This window comes from Heterodontus francisci, chromosome 26 (assembly GCF_036365525.1).
Source record: "Heterodontus francisci isolate sHetFra1 chromosome 26, sHetFra1.hap1, whole genome shotgun sequence".
NCBI lineage: Eukaryota > Metazoa > Chordata > Chondrichthyes > Heterodontiformes > Heterodontidae > Heterodontus > Heterodontus francisci.
In genome coordinates, this window is record NC_090396.1 from 14871104 (window position 1) to 14882737 (window position 11634).

Sequence of the window (11634 nt, forward strand, 5' to 3'; positions counted from 1 at the left end):
GTTCACTAGATTGGTCCCTGGGATGAGAGAGTTGTCCTATAATAGGCTGGGTAAATTGGGCCTAGTTTAGAAGAATGAGAGGTGATCTTGTTGAAACATACAAGATTCTGAAGGTGCTTGACCGGGTAAACACTGAGAGGTTGTTTCCCCTGATTGGACACAGTCTCAGGATAAGGGGCCAATCATTTAGGACTGAGATGAAGAGAAATTTCTTCACGGTAGACGTTGTGAATCTTTGGAATTCTCTACCCCAGCGGGTTGTGGATACTCAGTTGCTGAGTGTATTCAAGACTGATATTGACAGATTTTTGGACATCAAGGGAATTAAGGGAGTGGGCGGGAAAGTAGAGTTGAGGTAGAAGATCAGCCATGCTCGTGTCGAATGGTCGTCTCCTGCTCCTATTTCTTGTGTTCTTCTGTATTATTCTATGATTGTATGAAATTTGCTTAACACAAAGGGTTGTTATGATCTGGAACACACTTACCTGAAAGGGTGGTGGAAGCAGATTCCACACAGTAACTTTCAAAAGACTTGAAGAGGACTATGGGGGGGGGGCGGGAAATAAAGCTGATCTGGCACAGTCACGATGGGCCAAATGGCCTCCTTCTGTGCTGAGAGATTCTATGATTCTATTCCTCTGACCTGATATCTTTGCTATTGTTCAGGTACGGCTGTCAGGATGACCCGCTGCCCAGGACAGGCTCCCTCACTGAGCCCGAGCACAAGCGCCTGGAGAAGGAGAATGAACGTTTGCGCCTGACAGCCAATGCCCTGAGGCTGCAGATCAGCCAGGAGAAGCAGCGCAAGGAGGCGGCGGAGCGGGAGTGCGCGGCAGTGCTGGGCGAGTACTCGGAGCTGGAGCGGCGACTCTGCCAGATGGAGAGCTGCAAGCTGCGGGTGCGGGAGCTGGAGGCCGAGCTGCGGGAGCTGCAGCAGATGAAGCAGGTGAAGAAGTATCTGATCAGCGGGGAGGACAACCTGTCCGAGGCCCTGCTCGAGCCACTCAACAACGCCCCGGAGTCGGACGACGGGGCCCCTGCGGGTACCAGCCCGCCGGCCACCACCTCGGGCCAGGCGCGCGTGCGCAAGAGCTGCAGTGACACGGCGCTCAGTGCCATCATCACACGGGATGACGTCAGCAGGCACGAGGGGAACTACACGCTACATGCCAACAATGTGCGCAAGAGGGGCATGTCCATCCTGCGGGAGGTGGACGAACAGTACCACGCACTGCTGGAGAAGTACGAAGAGCTGCTGGGCAAGTGCCGGCGGCATGAGGAGGGCCTACGTCACGCGGCAGTTCAGACGTCGCGACCCGTCTCGCGCGACAGCTCGTGCCGTGACTTCCTGCTCGAGTGCCTGGAGGCAGAAGTGAAGGCCCCGGAGAAGAGCCTGAGTCTGAGCCTGCAGGTGGAGGCGGCGGACAAGAGGCTGGGCCAATCCCAGCCAGAGTACAAGGCCCTCTTCAAGGAAATCTTCTCCCGCATCCAGAAGACCAAGGCCGACATCAGTGCCAGCAAATCCAAGACCAAGACCTCTAAGTGATCCATCAACGGAGCCCGAGAAACGGGGAGGTTGTGTGAGAGCGCTCGCAGGCGCCATCTTGGAGCCACCTGCACCATCCAATAGGAGACACTCTTAAAGGATTCTCTCTCCACTGTGCCAATCAAAATGCAGCTCTTTGACAGGAATGTCCTCTTGGGCCTGTTTCCGGGCCTGTTTCCAGGCCTCTTATGCACACACCAATTTACAGAATACAGGATGTAGGATTTCCCCAGCCACCCCAATGAAGGCCTATGCGATGCATTAAATTTGCTCTTAAAGGTGTCTTCTCCAATAGAGGATTAGACACCATATCTTCACTGGTCCTGCTATGAAGGACCCCTGCTGTTGTCCTGTCACCATGGTAGTGTCACATCAGTCTTTGGCCGAGTCCTGAATCGCACACACACACGTGTATTTTTTTAATCCTCTCCATTCCAGCATTGCTTCAGGATTTATCCTGACCTGCTGCTGCTTCCAGATTATGGGAACTTTTATTTTACTGCCACCACTCTTCGCAATGCAAAATGTCTGCTTTTGGCACCCAGACAGTTGCCTGTTTTTTTTTCTTGAGAAGTTCAGTATTATAAACGAGCTTTAGGAAACGGGTTCTGGCAATGCAGCCACCATCTTTACAAGGTTTTACGGTTTTAAAACCGCAGGAACACTTAAAATATACTGCAGATTTAGTGCGACTGTTGCATGGTAGCAGATGTGGGGGTTAGTAGTTCTGATAGGCTGATGAACAAAAGGCCAAAGTTCCCTGTGAGAGGACCATTCTCACTCAGTACTGTCCACTCTGCTCTCTGTTACCGCCTGTCCACTTGGGTTAGGGTGGGGAGGTTGTTAGTGCATTTACCAGTTCTCTTGTTTGACCTGGCTAATTTTGTCAGACCAGGCCTCTCTGCTATGTTGACTGTTTGTGGGGTTGTGGGTGGGTGGAGGGGTGAGGGGACACTATGCAATAATGTAATTGCTTTCAGAAATGTCCTTCTGTATCTGAAGGGGAGGGAGAGGCGTTCATTTGGCTTTTGACCTGGATCCTGCCCCCTCCAATGCATGAAGATTTCTTCTGACCTGTGCTGTCTCTGCCTTTAGTACTTGCTGCTGTTTGATTGGGTTTCATGGCCGACTGTGACTCTCCAGTCTCATTTTCTCCCCACCTCTCCTGAGGTTGCTGGCGCTCACTGAACTCCAGCCATACTCCAGTACCTCACCCAGTGGGTGAGCCCAGATAGTGAGGCTGGGACAGCAAAGGAGGGAAATCAGCCAGGGTTCTGCTCCTGGTCACTTGCTGTGCTGGCTTCTCCCCGTCCACATTGACAAGTTCACAGTCGATCCCAGCTCCTGGGCTACTGTGTTCCATTTCTCTTACATTTATGGTGCTTGTATTTCACTCAATGTGCAATAGCTTATATTTGGCAGTGTTAACGTTCAATTTACCGCTGTCTTCCCATGGAGACTGATGTGCAGTTTGAGGAGCGGCCATCTTGGTACTCAGGCCTATAATGAAATGGAGCCCTGCCCAGCCTGCCTTTCTCTTCAGGATCATGTCCCCTCGGTGCATTATTCACATGTCGTGGTGGAGACAGGGACGGAAAAGACTGTGCATTGTGGCAGTGGAGTGGGCTTCAGGCCCCAGGGATAAATGAGGGCTTTGAGGAGATTAGGCAGCCTTGTGATGTCTCAAATGTGCTCAAGAGTGGAAGATGTGGACATCAATAAATGTGGGACTTTGACCTTTCTGCGATTTAGTGCAGTCTGCTACCACCTGACCATTTACAGCTCCACAATCTTCCATTATCTTCACTGAAAATCCCAGGGGGCCATTCCGTTGTCCCAGGGGGCTGTCCCATTTCACCGCTCTCCTGAGTCCTTCTGTGATGCCCTCAGATTTCACTCCTCATCGGACACTGAGGAAACACGTTTAAAACAGTATTTTTGGGGACAGGATGGTCCCATTCCCGGGCTGACATCCCTCAGCTTCGTGTGTCCAGAAGTCAGTGATTTTGGGCCTCAGGCCCAATCCTACAGTCGTGCAGACTACATGGGGAGATATGGGTGATATCATGTATAAGTCATGGGGCCCACATCAACCATTGTCATCGCCAATCAGCATGTACTTCAGGTCAAAGAACAGAAAAGCAAACTCAGTGATGGCCAAGTGATGCGATGCAAAAGCAGGAGCGGTGGGTAAAGGCCCCAGGGCCCATACTCTGTGCTGTTCTAAGTTTTCCAGTTCCCACTGGGTGGCAGTAGGGGCTGTACGATTGCGCTGAGCTTGGAAGTGAAGTACACTGTGGTCGAATAGCACTCAAAGTCTAAAATTGCCACTTCAGTGGGGTTACCAATGGCTGAGGGTTAGTGAGGTGGTGGGTGTGGACCCCAATCGGATCGAGAGTCTACGCGTTGAGGAAGAGAGGAATGCTTCCTTGTGTGAGAGATCACTGACGCTGATACTGCTCCCTCTCCAATGACATGGACCCAGAGGTTATCACACGTTACAGAGAAGTGCCAAAACTTATTTATAAAAAAGTTTTTTTTTTTGTTAAGTATAACTTCAAATGAAGTACTAAACCTCTAGTTCCTTGTATGGTTCTAACATTAAAAAATGACATTGCTGTTAATGCTCAGTGTGCTGTGACTGTTTATTTCTGGGCCACATTCTCATTGTTAAATAGAGCCAAGGGCTGAGTGCAGCACCTCACGGTCACCTTCATCCCCCCCACCCCATCTGTCCTGAAGATGCCGTCTCCATGGCAACCGGTCACCCCTTCGGTACCTTATCCATGTGAACTGTTTGAATATGGGGTGAATCACAGATGCACCCAAGCCTGCCCTTACCAGACTCCCATACTGACTTTCCAGCCGGGAGGAGGATGGTCACTGGATCTGACAACATTTTCACCTTGAGGAGCACAGAAGTTCACACACAAACAGACATAAGCAGCTTTTAATTCTTGCTCTGTACTGAGCTGCTGATCGTGCCCTGGGCAGGAGTACAATTACCACAATCAGTCTGGAGGAGAGGCAGGGGGTGGGATGGCAGGAAATAATGATCAGTCAGTGCTTCCTGATGCAACATGGCCTCCTGTGTGGATTGGATTGGACCGGGTTGTGAGTGGACTGAACTGTGAACTAGATTGGGCTGGACTGTGATTGAACTCAACTGTGATTGGATTAGATTGGGCTGGACTGTGATTGGATTAGATTGGGCTGGCCTGCGATTGAACTCGACTGATTGGATTAGATTGGGCCGGATTGTGATTGAACTCGACTGTGATTGGATTAGATTGGGCTGGACTGTGATTGGATTAGATTGGGCTGGACTGTGATTGAACTCAACTGTGATTGGATTAGATTGGGCTGGACTGTGATTGGATTAGATTGGGCTGGCCTGCGATTGAACTCGACTGATTGGATTAGATTGGGCCGGATTGTGATTGAACTCGACTGTGATTGGATTAAATTGGACTGGGCTGTGATGCCTGCTGTAGTATAATAGCCTGTTTATGAACGTATTTAAAGCTCACACTGGGAGAATGGCCAGTGGAGTCGTGAGACCCAGTAACGTCAGGAAAATGTACTCTGCTTTTAAAATAATAAAACCTCCTGCTACACGAAGGCAGTTGTTACTGGAAGACTTCCTACAATAAGCTGCATTTGAATGAGAGTGTCAGCAAACTAACACAGCGACAGGAGGAGGCCATTTGGACCCTCAAGCCTGTTTTACCATTTAGTCAGAACACAGCTGATCTACACCACAGCTCCATTTACCCAGTTAGTTCCATATTGTTTGATACCCTTACCACACAGAAATTAAAACTTACCTTTTTGCAGTCTTTCACCTTCTATAAAAATTAATTCCATCAGTCAGCCGCCAGCTGAAATACAACAGCAGCCAGTGGGCAAGGTATATTTCCTCAAAGGGGAAAGGTAGGATAAACAAATCCAGAGCTCCCTGGATGACAAGAGGTGGAGATTAAGATAAAGAAAATGTGTGCTTATGACAGATGTCAGGTAGAAAATACTATTGAGAACCAGGCTGAATATAGAAAGCCCAGAGGGGAAGTGAAAAGCAAAGAGAGAGAGCATGAAAGGAGACTGGCAGCTAGCATTAAATCCCAAAGTTTTCCATAGACGCATAAATAGTAAAAGGGTGGTAAAAGGAGGAGTGGGACCAGAAAGGGGATTTACACATGGAGGCAGAGGGCATAGCTGAGGTATTAAATGAATACTTTGCATCTGTCTTTACCAAGGAAGAAGATGCAACCCTGGCAATGTTGAAAGAGGAGGTAAGTCAGACACTAGAGGTGTTTAAAACTGATGAGGACGTATTAGAAAGGCTGTCTGTACTTCACGTGGATAATACACCAGGACCGGATGAGATGCATCCAATGATACTGAGGGAAGTGAGGGTGGGAATGGCAGAGGCACTGGCCATAATTTTTCAGTCTTCCTTCGACTCAGGGATGGTGCCAGAGGACTGGAGAATCGTAAATGTTATTCCCTTGTTCAAAAAAGGGTGTAAAGATAAGCCCAGCAACTACAGGCCATTCAGTTTAACTTAGGTGGTGGGGAAACGTCTAGAAAGAATAATTTGGGACAAAATTAATAGTCACATGGACAAATACGGGTTAATTAAAGCCAGCATGGATTTCTTAAGGTAAAATCATGTTTAACTAACTTGCTGGAGTTTTTTGAAGAGGTAACAGAGAGGGTTGATGAGGGCAATGTTGTTGATATGATGTACATGGACTTTCAAAAGGCATTTGATACAGTGACACACAACAGACTTTAGATTAGATTAGAGATACAGCACTGAAACAGGCCCTTCGGCCCACCGAGTCTGTGCCGAACATCAACCACCCATTTATACTAATCCTACACTAATCCCATATTCCTACCAAACATCCCCACCTATTCCTACCAAACATCCCCACCTATTCCTATATTTCCCTACCACCTACCTATACTAGTGACAATTTATAATGGCCAATTTACCTATCAACCTGCAAGTCTTTTGGCTTGTGGGAGGAAACCGGAGCACCCGGAGAAAACCCACGCAGACACAGGGAGAACTTGCAAACTCCACACAGGCAGTACCCGGAATCGAACCCGGGTCGCTGGAGCTGTGAGGCTGCGGTGCTAACCACTGCGCCACTGTGCCGACTTGTGAGCAAACTTGTAACTCATGGAATAAAAGGGACAGTAGCAACATGGATACAGAAATGACTGAGTGACAGGAAACAAAGAGTAGTGGTTAATGGATCTTTTTCGGGCTGGAGGAAGGTTTGTAGTGGGGCTCGCCAGGGATCAGTGTTGGGACCCTTGCTTTTCCTGATATATATTAATGACCTAGACCTTGGTGTACAAGGCACAATTTCAAAGTTTTCAGATGATATGAAACTTGGAAGCATTGTGAACTGCGTGGAGGATAGTGTAGAATTTCAAAAGGACATTGACAAGCTGGTGGAATGGGCAGACAGGTGGCAGATGAAGTTCAATGCAGAGAAATGTGAGATGATTCATTTTGGTAGGAAGAACATGGAGAGACAATATAGAATAAAGGGTACAATTCAAAAGGGGGTGCAGGAGCAGAGGGACCTAGGTGTATATGTGCATAAGTCATTGAAGGTGGCAGGACAGGTTGAGAGAGCTGTTAATAAAGCACACAGTATCCTGGGCTTTATTAATAGGGACATAGAGAACAAGAGCAAGGAAGTTATGTTGAACTTACATAAGACAGTAGTTCGGCCTCAGCTGGAGTATTGTGTCCAGTTCTGTACGCCGCACTTTAGGAAAGATGTGAGGGCATTGGAGAGAGTACAGAAAAGATTCAGGAGAATGGTTCCAGGGATGAGGAATTTCTGATATGAAGATAGATTGGAGAAGTTAGAACTGTTTTCCATAGAGAAGAGAAGGCGAGAGGTGATTTGATAGAGGTATTCAAAATCATGAGGGGTCTGGACAGAGTAGATAGAGAGAAACTGTTTCCACTCGTTAAAGGATTGAGAACGAGAGGGCACAGATATAATGTATTTGGTAAGAGAAGCAAAAGTGATATGAGAAAAAACTTTTTCACGCAGCGAGTGGTTAAGGTCTGGAATGCTTTGCCTGAGAACGTGGTGGAAGCAGGTTCAATTGAAGCATTCAAAAGGGAATTAGACAGTTATATGAAAAGGAAGAATGTGCAGGGTTACGGGGAGAAGGCGGGGGAACGGGTTATAACCTCTAGGGTCATCTCATTGAGGCACCAAGTCCCATTGATTCAGTGCTTCCCGTTCATTTTCAAAGCTGCTCAACCTTTGTGAATTAGCACTCAGAATCCTGAATCCGACCATCACAAAACCATATCAGAAGTCAAAGCAAACATCTCTTCCAGGCCAAAGAATTAAAATCCTGACACTGGGGCAGAGATCTACAATTATGTAGAATTTACAGCACAGAAACAGTCCATTCGGCCCAGCCAGTTCATGCTGGTGTTAATGCTCCACATAAGCCTCCTCTTACTCCTCTTCATCTAACCCTGTAGGTCAGGGGTCAGCAACTTGCGGCTCTTTAGCATCTCATTTGCGGCTCTCAACCTTTTCCAGTTGGATCGCAGTAACATGAAAAAAGCCCAAAAATAATTAAGTCAAGAAAAGTAAGAGCCGTGTTTTTATTGTGTGGATAAAAATATAGTCGTTCTGCTGCATTTACTGATTTTATTTTATTTTAACAAAAAACATGATTGTGCTCTAAATAAACCAGTTGGAGTGGTACAGCTACACCACGGTTATAGATAATGCCATTGGCTCGAGGAACAGGGTTTATGCTTGCAGCTATTATTGTTTCTAATATAGCTGAGACGATAAATTATTCTGAAAGTACTATTAGAAGCTTTTTTTTAATCATGGAAATCAAGACCCAAAAAACATGGTCGTAATTCTATGCATCTTAAGATAAAGTTTGTTTGAAAGATGACTTTACTGACAAAATTATAGTAAAAAAAAAAGTCCCAAAAATGTGATAATTCAGAGTTAGGTCCATTTTAATTTTGTTTTTTTTTTCTATTGATACATAAATTCAATACATGTATCTATTTATTATGTATGTCAATTCTGCATTCTACCAGAGACACTTGGCAATTTGGAAATGCTGAAATTTCATCTCGCGGCTCCCAATAGTTTTTATTTAAGGCAAATATTTTTTAAGAAGCATTTTCAGGTAAAAAATAAAAAAGGTTGCTGACCGCTGACCTAAGCATAACTTGCTTTGACCTTTAACCTCATGTACTTACCAAGCTTCCCCTGAAATACATCCTGGCTATCCTGAACAACCTGCAGTAGCAAGTTCCACATTCTCACCACTTGGAAGTAAAGACATTTCTCCTGAATTCCTGCTGGATTTATTATTGACTATCTTGTAATTGTTTATGGCTCCTAGTTTTGGACTCCTTCACAAGTGGAAACTTTTACGTCTACCCTATCAAACCCTTTCGTTATCATAAAGACCTTCATTCGGTCGCCCCTCAGCCTTCCCTCTTCTAGAGAAATGAACTCCGCTCTGTTCAATCTTTTCTGTTCGGTATAACCTTTAGTCTCATTCTAGCAAATCCTTTTTGCCTCCTCTCCTGACTCTCCATAGCCTTTTTACAGCATGGAGAACAGAAGCATTTCCGAGTCTAAATTGTTTACGTGAAGAGTGAACAACATGGTCTCGGCAAATTATTTAACATTTCTGACATTTCCCGACATTATCTGTGAGTTTATCATATACATTCCGAGTGACCCTATCCCTCTCCCAATCTCTTTCTTTTGTTGTTTCTGTGTCTGTTAGTATTTCTTTTTATATTTCTTGATAATTTAATTTCCTAATTGATTTTTTGACTTATTTCCTACCCTCATTGTATTCTCATCTTCTCCTTTATTATCTATGTACTGAGTGTAATGCCTTTTTCTTTAGTATCAATATGGTTCTTAGCTCTTCATTCCTCCAGTGTGCTTCATTATTGGCTAGTCCTATTCTCCCTCTTTAGTGGAATGTATTTCTATTGGACTCTATTCATCATCGTTTGAACAGTTTCCCGCTGCTGTTCTATCTCTGTGTTTGTCAGTACATTTTGGAAAGGGCAATAAGCCCTTTAGTTTCATTTTTGCCTTGATCTCTTTGTTCAGATGGTTTCGTTTTGCTAGTTTATTCTTGATGCATTTAAAATCATCGTTCTCTACTGCCCTCCCAAGGATGATTAAAATGTTACCATAGAACCATAGAAAAACTACAGTGCAGAAGGAGGCCATTCAGCCCATCGTGGCCATGCTGGCTGAAAAAACTAGCCGCCCAATCTAATCCCACTTTCCAGGACCTGGTCCATAGCCTTGCAGGTTACAGCACTTTAGGTGCATGTCCAGGTACCTTTTAAAAGAATTGAGGGTTTCTGCCTCCACCACCATTCCTGGCAGTGAATTCCCGACACCCACCACCCTCTGGGTGAAAAAGTTTTTCCTCATGTCCCCCCTAATCCTTCTACCAATCACCTTAAATCTGTGCCCCCTGGTCATTGATCTCTCTGCTAGGGGAAACAGGTCCTTCCTGTCCACTCTATGTAGACCCCTCATAATTTTGTACACCTCAATTAAGTCACTCCTCAGCCGCCTCTGTGCGAAAGAAAACAACCCCAGCCTATCCAATCTTTCCTCATAGCTACAACCTTTGAGCCCTGGCAACATTCTCGTAAATCTCCTCTGTACTCTCTCCACAGCAATTATGTCCTTTCTGTAATGTGGTGACCAGGACTGTAGGCAATACTCCAGCTGCGGCCTAACCAGCGTTTTATACAGTTCCAGCATTACATCCATGATTATTATTATCCATTATTATTATATTCACTGTTTTCCTCCTTCAGTCTCTGCACCAAACAACTTCTCATCATCAGTGATTTCAACCTCCATCTGAACTCACCATGCTCTCTCTTCTCTGAGTTCACTGCCCTATGATCCTCCCTAAATTTCTCCTTCCATGTAAACTCCCCAACCCACATTCACAGCCACCCTTCGACCTTGCTATGTCACATGGTCTTGCAAGTCCAATCCTGTCAACCCAGAGAAGGTCTTCTCTGATCACCTCCTTGTATCACTCTCCACCCACATTTCCCATCCCCCTCCAACCCTACTCCCCTCTATATCTGCCCTGGAAAACAACTTTGGCTGTTCGTTCACCGCAACATTTCTGCAGCTACTGATTTGCTCAACCGCATCCTCACCTCCACCTTTGATGCCCTAGTCCACAGTTAAACCATTACCTCTCTCTCATTCTAGCCATTACCCCGGTGCGGCCCTCATCTCGGCTCCCTTACGTCCAAGGGACACACTTTATTTAGAGATACAGCACTGAAACAGGCCCTTCGGCCCACCGAGTCTGTGCCGACCATCAACCACCCATTTATACTAATCCTACACTAATCCCATATTCCTACCACATCCCCACCTTCCCTATATTCCCTACCACCTACCTATACTAGGGGCAATTTATAATGGCCAATTTACCTATCAACCTGCAAGTCTTTGGCTGTGGGAGGAAACCGGAGCACCCGGAGAAAACCCACGCAGACACAGGGAGAACTTGCAAACTCCGCACAGGCAGTACCCAGAACTGAACCCAGGTCGCTGGAGCTGTGAGGCTCCACTGTGCCGCCCTTGAACATATATGCTGGACCACTGGTTTAGCCACCCACCACCTGATTAGGTTTGCCGAACCCCTCCTCCTCACACCAGCCTTTCAACCACACATTCACCTTTCTGACCAGCCTATCTCGATGCCAGTTAGCATGTGGCTCGGATAGTAATTCTCAGATTACCTCCCTTTTGGTCGTGCTTTTTAATTTAGCTCCTAGCTCCTGATAATTCCTCAGCAGGATCTCTTCCCCTTTCTTTCCTTTTTATTGATTCATGGGAGGGGGCATTGCTAGTGATGTCAGCATTTATTGCCCATCTGGTGATGGTTATTAGTCTCGACATGGACCACAACAACTGCATCTCCCCACTTCCATTCCATGTTCCTCTCCAGTTGTTTCAAGTGTCAGTGCACTAGGACACAGTGCATGTCACCTG

The 11634-nt window shown here is 46.2% G+C and overlaps 1 protein-coding gene across 1 annotated transcript in view; it reads left to right on the forward strand.

Annotated features, from left to right (window-relative positions):
- The window catches only part of cdr2l (cerebellar degeneration-related protein 2-like), a 118639-nt gene extending 114560 nt beyond the window's left edge, over positions 1-4079 (forward strand). The window contains exon 5 of the mRNA XM_068058672.1: positions 667-4079. Coding sequence (XP_067914773.1) covers positions 667-1546 — 880 coding nt within the window. The 3' untranslated portion in view covers positions 1547-4079. The remainder of the gene's footprint in view (positions 1-666) is intronic.
- The last annotated feature ends 7555 nt before the right edge of the window (positions 4080-11634 follow it).